The sequence below is a fragment of the Bufo bufo genome, chromosome 2 (genome assembly GCF_905171765.1).
Source record: "Bufo bufo chromosome 2, aBufBuf1.1, whole genome shotgun sequence".
Classification (NCBI taxonomy): domain Eukaryota; kingdom Metazoa; phylum Chordata; class Amphibia; order Anura; family Bufonidae; genus Bufo; species Bufo bufo.
In genome coordinates, this window is record NC_053390.1 from 546,837,089 (window position 1) to 546,849,424 (window position 12,336).

General features: G+C 37.4%; 1 protein-coding gene across 3 annotated transcripts in view; it reads right to left on the bottom strand.

Annotated features, from left to right (window-relative positions):
* The window catches only part of LOC120989755, a 329,530-nt gene that overhangs the window by 124,579 nt on the left and 192,615 nt on the right, over positions 1–12,336 (bottom strand). For all 3 annotated transcript variants that reach the window (XM_040418048.1, XM_040418047.1, XM_040418050.1), the window contains one exon: positions 1,851–2,024. In XM_040418048.1, coding sequence (XP_040273982.1) covers positions 1,851–2,024 — 174 coding nt within the window. The remainder of the gene's footprint in view (positions 1–1,850; positions 2,025–12,336) is intronic.

Below are 12,336 nucleotides of genomic sequence, written 5' to 3' on the forward strand. Positions count from 1 at the left end.
CGCTTACTGGGACCATTCTCAAGCAATGCTTGAGAATATATATATATATATATATATATATATATATATATATATATATATATATATATATATATACACATATATATACACATATATATACACACACTGATGTTTAATCTAAATGTAGGAAAGATGCGGGTACAAATGATTACTAGATTATATCTGTATGTGTATAACCCTATGTCTCAGAGGTACTGGTGGATCTGTTCATTATTTTTTTTAAAAAGGGGGAGGGGAATGTAATAAAAGAATAAATCTGATTTATTCTTTTATTACATTCCCCCCCTTTTTTATAATGAACAGATCCACCAGTACCTCTGAGACATAGGGTTATACACATACAGATATAATCTAGTAATCATTTGTACCCGCATCTTTCCTACATTTAGATTATATATACATACACACTTTTTACTAAAGCGCATATTTATTGCTTTTAATCGCTGATTCAACCATTATTTTTATCGGTTATCCTCAATAATAAGAATCTATTTATTTCATCATTATTTCTTCATATTTTAAACCATAAGTTCTTTTTAACCAATATGAATTCATCTATTTATTGATTTAGCTATCTAATGATTGATTTAAGTATCGTCCATTCATTAATAAATTCTTTCACTACCGATAGAGATATATAGATATAGATATATATATATATATATATATATATATATAATTATCAACCCTGCTTATTTTCATATTATACATAATTTTAATATTTTTTTTTTAGGTCATTAAATGTGAATACTATTATTTATCATATCATATTATATTTTTTATTAGCATGTTATTTTAGCTCATATCTTCTTTTAGACTTGAAAAAGGGGTCCGCTGAACCCCGAAACGCCTTGTCTTCTAATAAATATTATGACATTCTACACCTGGTTGTGATCCTGCGCCTTATGTCCACAAGCCCACTTGACTCCTATGGTCCAGTAGAGCTTCAGTACTAATTGTTCTGCGACAGGGAACTGAAATAATCATTTCCTATAACTAGAAACACACGAACAGTGTTTCTGCTTGTGAGCAGTTGTTAGGTTACCATGTGAGATCAATGATTTGAGTAAAGAGCATGGAGACATGCAGCGAAGACACAATCACCATCTTCTCTGCATCTGTGTATAACGATCATTGGTAATAGTGATCTAATGGTCTGTTACCATTAGACTATTGTTTTCAGCGATCTGCGTATAGAAACAGCAAGAAACACCATCTGGACTAGGCTGTGTACCCATAGTAAAAAAATGAAATCTAAATAAACATAAAGCATAAAAATAACTGAAATTAAAGGGGTTGTCTCACTTAAGCAAGTGCAGTTTTCCTACAGTGTGCAAGGACGACCCCCCCACTGCTGGATTGAAGGGTGGTTGTAACCATAGAAATGAGCAGCGTATAATAGGATAGAAAAATTAATCAAGCCATCAAAGAAAGCAAAATGAAAAAGAGTGCATTAGTAAGTGGCTTGTATTAACTTTGTTGAAGTGACACAACCCCTTAAAAAAAAAAAAAAAGTGGACAACTCTGAACTCCTATGCTCGAATTTTAGACATTCTGATATGAACTCCCAATTACTTCTAAGTATTATGGAAACAGAGTAGCAAAGCGACTATCTCTATTTTTGCAGCGGTAGGTAGGCTGGGGGTCAGGGAACACCTGCTCTTCAGATAAATGCAACTAGCAGACGTGGGACCGTCTGCATTTATCAGACATTTATGGACATGCCATTAATGTCTAAGGTGAGTATCCCCTTTATGAAGAAATACGATTTATGACAGTCCTAAAAACCATATACTTTTACAAAGCACCAAAAAAAAATGCATATATACCCATCGTCAGAGGGTTCTGAATGCAATTCATATGTAATATCTGCTCCATTAGATTTTATGGCATCCTGCAGTTTTAACTGCTGAGCATTTTTCCTGGACTCTGCTGATGGAGTAGACACTATATTTGCGAAGACACTGTGAGTTGCGCCAAATGTTGCTTCCTTGAAACTTAACCTGTAAGAAAAGGGACATATTTTAGTCATTTTAAATAAATTGCTCTATCTAGATTTTAAATGTCTGGACCCATGAAAGATCCTCTTAACCCCTCAAGGACTCAGCCCTATTTCACCTTAAGGACTAGGCCATTTTTTTGCAAATCTGACCAGTGTCACTTTAAGTGCTGATAACTTTAAAACGCTTTGACTTATCCAGGCCATTCTGAGATTGTTTTTTCGTCACATATTGTACTTCATGACACTGGTAAAATGAAGTAAAAAAAAAATCATTTTTATTTATAAAAAAAATACCAAATTTACCAAAAATGTAAAAAAGAATTGCAAATTTCCAAGTTTCAATTTCTCTACTTTTATAATACATAGTAATACCTCCAAAAATAATTACTTTACATTCCCCACATGTTTGAATCAATTTGGGAATGAATGATATTTTATTTTTGGGGGATGTTACAAGGCTTAGAAGTTTAGAAGAAAATCTTGAAATATTTCAGAAATTTTCAAAAACCCACTTTTTAGGGACCAGTTCAGGTCTGAAGTCACTTTGTGAGGCTTACATAATATAAACCACCCAAAAATGACCCATTCTAGAAACTACACCCCTCAAGGTATTCAAAACTGATTTTACAAACTTTGTTAACCCTTTAGGTGTTGCACAAGAATTATTGGCAAATAGAGATGAAATTTGAGAATTTAAATTTTTGGGCAAATTTTCAATTTTAATCAATTGTTTCCAGTAACAAAGCAAGGGTTAACAGCCAAACAAAATGCTATATTTATTGCCCCGATTCTGTAGTTTGCAGAAACACCCCATATGTGGCCGTAAACTACTGTATGGGCACACAGTAGGGCGTAGAAGGAAAGGTGCGCCGTATGGTTTTTGGAAGGCAGATTTTGCCGGACTGTTTTTTTTTGACACCATGTCCCATTTGAAGCCCCCCTAATGCACCCCTAGAGTAGAAACTCCATAAAAGTGACCCCATCTAAGAAACTACACCCCTCAAGGTATTCAAAACTGATTTTACAAACTTTGTTAACCCTTTAGGTGTTGCACAAGATTTAATGGAAAATAGAGATACAATTTCAAAATTTCACTTTTTTGGCAGATTTTCCATTTTCATATTTTTTTTCCAGTTACAAAGCAAGGGTTAACAGCCAAACAAAACTCATTATTTATGGCCCTGATTCTGATTTATGGCCCTCCAAAAAAGTAACCCCATTTTAGAAACTACGGGATAGGGTGGAAGTTTTGTTGGTACTAATTTAGGGTACATATGATTTTTGGTTGCTCTATATTACACTTTTTGTGAGGCAAGGTAACAAGAAATGGCTTTTTTGGCACTTTTTTTTTTGTTATTTACAACATTCATCTGACAGGTTAGATCATGTGGTATTTTTATAGAGCAGGTTGTCACAGACGCGGCGATACCCAACATGTATACAATTTTTATTTATGTAAGTTTTACACAATGATTTCATTTTTGAAACAAAAAAAAATCATGGTTTTAGTGTCTCCAAAGTCTGAGAGCCATAGTTTTTTCAGTTTTTGGGCGATTATCTTAGGTAGGGTCTCATTTTTTGTGGGATGAGATGACAGTTTGATTGGCACTATTTTGGGGTGCAAATGACTTTTTGATCGCTTGCTATTACACTTTTTGTGACGCAAGATGACAAAAAAATGGCTTTTTTTACACCGTTTTTATTTTTACTTTTTACGGTGGTCATCTGAGGGGTTAGGTCATGTGATATTTTTATAGAGTCGGTCGATACGGACGCGGCGATACCTAATATGTATATATTTTTTTTATTTATGTAAGTTTTATACAATGATTTCATTTTTGAAACAAAAAAAAAATCATGTTTTAGTGTTTCCATAGTCTAAGAGCCATAGTTTTTTCAGTTTTTGGGCGATTATCTTGGGTAGGATATGATTTTTGCGGGATGAGATGACGGTTTGATTGGTACTATTTTGGCGTACATGCGACTTTTTTGATTACTTTTATTACCTTTTTTGGGAAGTAAGGTGGGCAAAATTTCAATTTCCTCATAGTTTTTATTTATTTATTCTTATGGCGTTCACCGTCCGGGGAAAGTAACATGACCGTTATATAGATCAGGTCGTTACGGATGCAGCGATACCTAATATGTGTAGTGTATTTTCTTTTTCTTTTATTCAGTGATAAATGTGTGTTTTTTTTTATCTTAACTTTTTTCACCTTTTTTTTTTTTGACCCAGACCGACTTGGTTCTTGAAGATCCAGTTGGTCTGATGTCTCTATAATACAGTACAGTACACTATATAGTGTATTGTACTGTATTTTACTTACACTTTGTCTGAACAGATCTATGCCTTTAGCACAGATCTGTTCAGCACCATGGACAGCAGGATGCCTGAGAAGGCGTCCTGTTGCCATGGGAACCTTCCCCGTCTGCTCAGTTGTGGCCACAACTGCGCATACGGGGAAGGGTAAGGAGGGGGGCTCCCTCCCTATGTCACCCCATTCTGTCGGGGGGCTGCAAAGGTACAGCAGCCCCACTCGCTGCCATAAAATCATTCAGGGGTGCGGGGGGTGAAAAAAACTTAATTTGGGGGAGTAACTCACTACGTCACGCGCCTGCTTCATTCATAGGCCTGCTGCCTGCTATGGAAGTTGGTAGTAAGTTCCCTACTACAGCCTGGATGAATGGATTTACAGTTTAACATTGCCTATATGATTACTACAGTGAGCGGGGCCCGGTGTAGTAGAATACAGTGACTGCACCGGGCCCCGCAGCCATTACAAAACAAGATGCCGACCCCCACCCCCTGTATTGGGGGTCATTCACTACCGAGGGACACTGTTATGGGGGGGGGGGGGGGGGGGGATCTGTGGATGACACATAGCATAAGATGCTATGTGTCATCCACAGATTCTCCCCCCCCCATAGCAGTGTTATGCCACCCCAGATGCCCCCATAATAGTGCCATCCCCAGATGCCCCCTTAATAGTGCCATCCCCAGATGCCCCCTTAATAGTGCCATCCCCAGATGCCCCCTTAACAGTGCCATCCACAGACCCCCCTTAACAGTGCCATCCACAGACCCGCCATAACAGTGCCATCCACAGACCCGCCATAACAGTGCGTCATCCACAGATCCCCCATAACAATGTCATGCACAAACCACCATTAGTTCAAAACCCACCAAAAGCACACCTTTTGGTTAAAAATAAGTTTTTTTCTTATTTTCCTCCTCAAAAACGTAGGTGCGTCTTATAGGGCGAAAAATACGGTAACTTTCTGAGAAAAGACTCTGTAAAACTCATAATTTAATCACTTAAACTTTTGACCTTTTTATGCTAATGAGTCATGTAGGCAGATCCTACTCAGTGAGTGACAAATAACTGCATGACTAAATATACATGGGATGAAGGGAATTGTGGAGTCCGCACACCTATAAGTAGTGGGTGCTCGCGGAGGACTTCAGTCACGTAATAGGTAGATAATCCACGGCACACCAATATCTTTAGCTTGCAAATTTATTTTAAACACAAAAATTCAAATGATGTCAATATATGACTGATCGCGCCATTGTCACAACATACACTTAGTATAGTTTTAGGCCATAATGTATCCCAACGTTTCGGTCCTATCAAGACCTTTCTCAAGGGATCTGTGAAAGGTATAAACCTAAAATATTCTGTTTTTACTATCTTTTCAAGGCGATGAACATTGCATACTATTGACAAATCATGAAAAATAAACAATAAAAAAAGAAAGAAAAAAGAGAGAATAAAAAAATCCTAGTCTCAGAGTATTAGCACTGATACAGGGAAAGTAGAAGGTAGGTAAAGTAAGGTGGACATAGAACTGGTTAGAAGGCACTAGAGTCATAAAGGAGTGTATTGCAGTCAGAATAAAGAGACTGTAGCATAGAAATATTATAATAACCGACCAGAAAATCATAGGTATAGATCAGGAGTAAATAAAAGCAATTATGTACCAAGTACTAAGTATACCTAAGTAAATCAGTCGGTCAGCAAAGTGAGTGTCAATTTAATGGATATAATATTACCTGAAGCCAAGCTGCAAAACGACAGGACTGGAGGCGCTGTTCATGCGTCTCCCTAATTGGAATTTATAGCGTGAGGCCGGAAGTCATGTGATCAGCATGACCTCCGCTGGGGTTATGCGGGTCACATGATCGCAAGTGGCGTCATGCGAACCATGTGACCGCGATGTTTAGGGTGCGCGTGCGCACTAGATTTTGAGAAGGAAGATAAGTAATGCGGTGAGTTGTAGATCGCTGCCAGAAATTGTGCGCTTGGATAGAGAATAACTCACTAATAATCGGTATGCTGGTCGATTTGAAAAAAGGAGAGAGTCATAATAGAAATGATGTTATAATAGTAAGAAAAATGACAGTAGAGTATACAAGGTGATAGACTATTGAGATGGGCAATGAGCTAATAGAGATATATATGTATATATATATAGATATATATATATATATATATATATAGGATGAAGGGGTCATATATATCGATATAAATATACAATAATATTGTATAGGGATAGACTTAAGTTGAAAATAAGATATAGACAATTTAGAAAAAAGGTATACATTTGTATTATATTATGAGAAATAACACGGCGAAAAAGTCATGTTAATTATTGGATTAGGTATTATACATATACACTATATTCTAATAAATGGTGAGAATAGGGGGAAAGGGAAAAGGGAAAAAGGGGAAAAGGGAGGGATGAAGGTAGGGAAGCATGGAAGGGGGGGGTTTAATCTCACCAACTTGTATATTGACTATGATTATTATCCAAATGAGAGAACCTAAAAAAAAAGGAAAAGTATATACATATCAGTAGGAGTATAGCAATCAATGTAACATGATAAGAACATATCAATCCACAGTGCTGAAAAAAGAATGAATATTTAAAGATCACAATAAAAGTCACATTCACGGTTGAGGCCTCTCGGAAATAAAGTGTCCAGGCGATGTATCCAGAAGGATTCTCTCTGTTTCAATGTTTTAATCCTATTACCCCCTCTTCGTGGGGTAGATACTTGCTCCAAAACCTGATAGCGTAAGGATGAAATCTGGTGGTTATGTGCCTTAAAATGTGCTGGAATTGGTAGCAGAAGTTGTTCGGTCCTGATGGTTGATTTGTGTTTAGAAATACGGTTTCTTATTTGTTGCGTGGTTTCGCCCACATAACAAAGTCCACATGGGCATTTAATTAGATATATCACAAATGAGGAATCACATGTGTAATATCCTTTGATAGGAAATCTTTTGCCAGTGTGTGGGTGTGTGATGAAGTTGCCCTTAACCACACTTGAACATTGAGCACAATGTAAACACGGGAAAGTACCATATTTAGGATTTTGTAGAAATCTCTGTTTGGGCATTTTGGCTAATGGTCCAATATCAGCTCGGATTAAGTGATCCCTAATGTTTTGAGATCTTTTATAACAAGTAAGAGGAGGAGACTGGAACTCCTGTACCTCGGGGTATGCTTGGGATAATATAGACCACTGTTTTCTGATTGTTTGTTGGATTTTCGGAGCTAAGGGATGATAAGTTAAGATACATGGCATACATTGTAAAGGAGTGGTATTTTGTAAGGTTTTGTTTTTAGATATTGGTGATTTATTGGTGATCAAATGTTCAGGGTAGCCTCTTTGTCTAAATTTTGATTTAATTTCTTGTTGTCTCTGATGCAGTCTAGATGGATCTGAAACTATTCTGTCTATTCGAGTTAATTGAGATTTGGGAATGTTACGCTTTGGTGGCCCTTGAGTGATTGCTGGTATAATATAGTAGCCTATTCCTATCTGTTGGTTTGTTATAAAGATCAAATTGAATATGACCTGACGGATTTTTGAGGACTAAGGTGTCTAGAAAGCTGATTCTCTCGGTATTAGTTACAATTGTAAAGCCAAGTTCCGGATATATGTTGTTAAGATAATGGTGGAAATGTAAAGCACTTGAGGACCTTTCCACAGGCAAAAAATGTCGTCGATGAATCGAAGCCATATTTTCGCATGCTGCTGAAAAAGATGGTGTGTGTACACAAACTGTTCCTCAAAGTGGATCATGAAAGCATTTGCGTAGGGCGGGGCTACATTAGCTCCCATTGCGGTACCCCGTTTTTGAACATAATATTGATCACCAAATAGGAAAAAGTTTTCCTGTAGTACTAGATTAAGTAAAGACAGGCAAAACTCTTGCTGTAGAGGAGTTAGAGTGGAGGTGGTAGAAAGTAAATGCGCTGTGGCTTCAATAACTTTGTCATGTTCAAGGGACGTGTACAAACTATTGACGTCCATGGTCAAGAGGATTGTGTCTGATTCTGGTTGTATCTGTTTTATTTTTGAGATGAAATCATTGGTGTCTAATAAGAATGATCGTGATGTCTTGATAAGTGGAGTGAGTATACGATCTAAATAGATGGATAGAGGAGATAAGATGGATTCTGTAGAGGCTACAATTGGTCTCCCAGGAGGGTTCTGTAAGTTCTTATGAATCTTGGGCAGGATATAGAAGACTGGTGTTATTGGATGTTGTTTAGTTCAGAAGGTTACGGTGGTAGTATCTATTATGCCTAGTTCTTGGTAGTGCAATAGAGTGGACAGAATTTTTTTGGATAGTATTGGTGTTGGGTTAGACGGTAATGGCACATAGGTGGTAAGGTCACTCAATTGATTTTCCACTTTGTTAATATACATGGATTTATTCATAACCACTATTGCACCCCCTTTGTATCTACCCCACGAAGAGGGGGTAATAGGATTAAAACATTGAAACAGAGAGAATCCTTCTGGATACATCGACTGAACACTTTATTTCCAAGAGGCCTCAACCGTGAATGTGACTTTTATTGTGATCTTTAAATATTCATTCTTTTTTCAGCACTGTGGATTGATATGTTCTTATCATGTTACATTGATTGCTATACTCCTACTGATATGTATATACTTTTCCTTTATTTCAGGTTCTCTAATTTGGATAATAATCATAGTCAATATACAAGTTGGTGAGATTAACACCCCCCCCCCTTCCATGCTTCCCTACCTTCATCCCTCCCTTTTAACCTCCCCACCTTACCCCCTTCCCCCCCCCTTATGCCCCTCCCTTTTCCCTTTCCCACTATTCTCACCATTTATTAGAATATAGTGTATATGTATAATACCTAATCCAATAATTAACATGACTTTCGCCGTGTTTTTTCTCATAATATAATACAAATATAGACAATTTAGAAAAAAGGTATACATCTTATTTTCAACTTAAGTCTATCCCTATACAATATTATTGTATATTTATATCGATATATATGACCCCTTCATCATATATATATATATATATATATATATATATATATTAGCTCATTGCCCATCTCAATAGTCTATCACCTTGTATACTCTACTGTCATTTTTCTTACTATTATAACATCATTTCTATTATGACTCTCTCCTTTTTTCAAATCGACCAGCATACCGATTATTAGTGAGTTATTCTCTATCCAAGCGCACAATTTCTGGCAGCGATCTACAACTCACCGCATTACTTATCTTCCTTCTCAAAATCTAGTGCGCACGCGCACCCTAAACATCGCGGTCACATGGTTCGCATGATGCCACTTGTGATCATGTGACCCGCATAACCCCAGCGGAGGTCATGCTGATCACATGACTTCCGGCCTCACGCTATAAATTCCAATTAGGGAGACGCATGAACAGCGCCTCCAGTCCTGTCGTTTTGCAGCTTGGCTTCAGGTAATATTATATCCATTAAATTGACACTCACTTTGCTGACCGACTGATTTACTTAGGTATACTTAGTACTTGGTACATAATTGCTTTTATTTACTCCTGATCTATACCTATGATTTTCTGGTCGGTTATTATAATATTTCTATGCTAAAGTCTCTTTATTCTGACTGCAATACACTCCTTTATGACTCTAGTGCCTTCTAACCAGTTCTATGTCCACCTTACTTTACCTACCTTCTACTTTCCCTGTATCAGTGCTAATACTCTGAGACTAGGATTTTTTTATTCTCTCTTTTTTCTTTCTTTTTTTATTGTTTATTTTTCATGATTTGTCAATAGTATGCAATGTTCATCGCCTTGAAAAGATAGTAAAAACAGAATATTTTAGGTTTATACCTTTCACAGATCCCTTGAGAAAGGTCTTGATAGGACCGAAACGTTGGGATACATTATGGCCTAAAACTATACTACGTGTATGTTGTGACAATGGCGCGATCAGTCATATATTGACATCATTTGAATTTTTGTGTTCAAAATAAATTTGCAAGCTAAAGATATTGGTGTGCCGTGGATTATCTACCTAAATATACATGGGAGGCTATCATTCACGGAGTAGGACTGACTACATGATTCCTTAGCATAAAAAGAATGGAGGTTTAGGCTAGTTTCACAAGAGCGGCAGGGGAGTCCAGCAGGCAGTTCAAGCGTGTGATCAGCCTGTTGGATCCGTCCTGCCGCTAGTTCACGTGTGCCCCGGAGTGCCACTCAGTCCCTATTGACTATAATGGGGGCAGGGGGGGAATTCCGGCGGCAGCAAAGCAGCACATGGCGAGAGGCAACTGACTAAAAGTACTGCATGTCGTACCCTTAAATGAATAAATTACAAGGTATACTGAGACTTTTCCACAAAGTTATATGTCAATCTGCTCAGCTCCTCCTGCTTTATAACCTGCCCCAGCTGACTGCACTGCATTCTGTGGTGACAGGTTCCCTTCAAAGTAACCTTATGGACTGACAGAATCTGGCAATACAGGTCAAACTAAAACATTAACAAAAACTGCTACTAATATTCCGTGTTTTAAGTAGAGAAAGCTCCTTATTGTGGTATTTCTGTTCATTCTTGTCATTCTGATCCTGTAAAACTCTGTATGATGAGACTTTATGATTTACCAAATACCACATTTGATACATTAATAGTTTGCATGTTTCTCCATATAAACTTCGTCAATGGATATCCTATCCATATGAGATTGAAATATAATCCTTAGGTATATAAAACAATAACAGAAAAAGAAAAAAAAAGGAAAAAAAAAATAACATTAAATAACGAGAAGAAAAATAAAAAGAGGGAAGAACAAGAATTGGTGACATAAGCGTAAGATTAGCTCTTATCAATAGCCAACCTTTGTTCATACACATCTCCGTATTGTAAAGATATTTTATTCAAGGAGTAATTAAGCCATACATTCCATTTCTTAATGAACTGGGATGTTTTATTCATGGAAGAAGCTATCAGTTTCTCCGACAAGCCATTCTCATTAATCATACCTATGATTTCAGTAAATGGGGAGGGGGGTTGATTTTTTCCAGTAGTTAGCTATTTTTAATCTGACAGTGATTATGTGAATGATCAACGTTCTAATCTCATATGGGAAGGAATCTAAGTCTACTCACAAAAGAGCTTGTTGCACTGAGAGAACAATTGTATTTCCGCAAACTTTGGTCAAAAGGTTATGGATAGCTAACCAAAGAGCTTTAGGCCCCTTTCACACGAGCGAGTATTCCGCGCGGATGCGATGCGTGAGGTGAACGCATTGCACCCGCACTGAATACCGACCCATTCATTTTATGGGGCTGTTCACATGAGCGGTGATTTTCACGCATCACTTGTGCGTTGCGTGAAAATCGCAGCATGCTCTATATTCTGCGTTTTTCACGCAACGCAGGCCCCATAGAAGTGAATGGGGTTGCGTGAAAATCGCAAGCATCCGCAAGCAAGTGCGGATGCGGTGCGATTTTCACGCATGGTTGCTAGGTGACAGTCTATTCACTGTATTATTTTCCCTTATAACATGGTTATAAAGGGAAAATAATAGCATTCTGAATACAGAATGCTTAGTAGGTGATCAATTGAGGGTTAAAAAAAAAAGTAAAAAAATTAACTCACCTTCTCCTCTTGTTCGCGTAGTTCCCGGTCTCTTCTTTACTTCTCAAAAGATGAACTATCGGCTAGGACCTGTGGTGACGTCAGATCACATGCTCCAATCACATGGTCCATCACCACGGTGATGTACCATGTGATTGGAGCATGTGATCTGACGTCAAAGGTCCTTTAGCCCACAGCTCATCATTAAATAAGTAAAGTAGAGACCGGGAACAAGAGGAGAAGGTGAGTTAATTTTTTAAATTTTTTTTAACCCTCAATTGATCACCTACTAAGCATTCTGTATTCAGACTGCTATTATTTTCCCTTATAACCATGTTATAAGGGAAAATAATAAAATCTACAGAACACCTAACCCAAGCCCGAACTTCTGTGAAG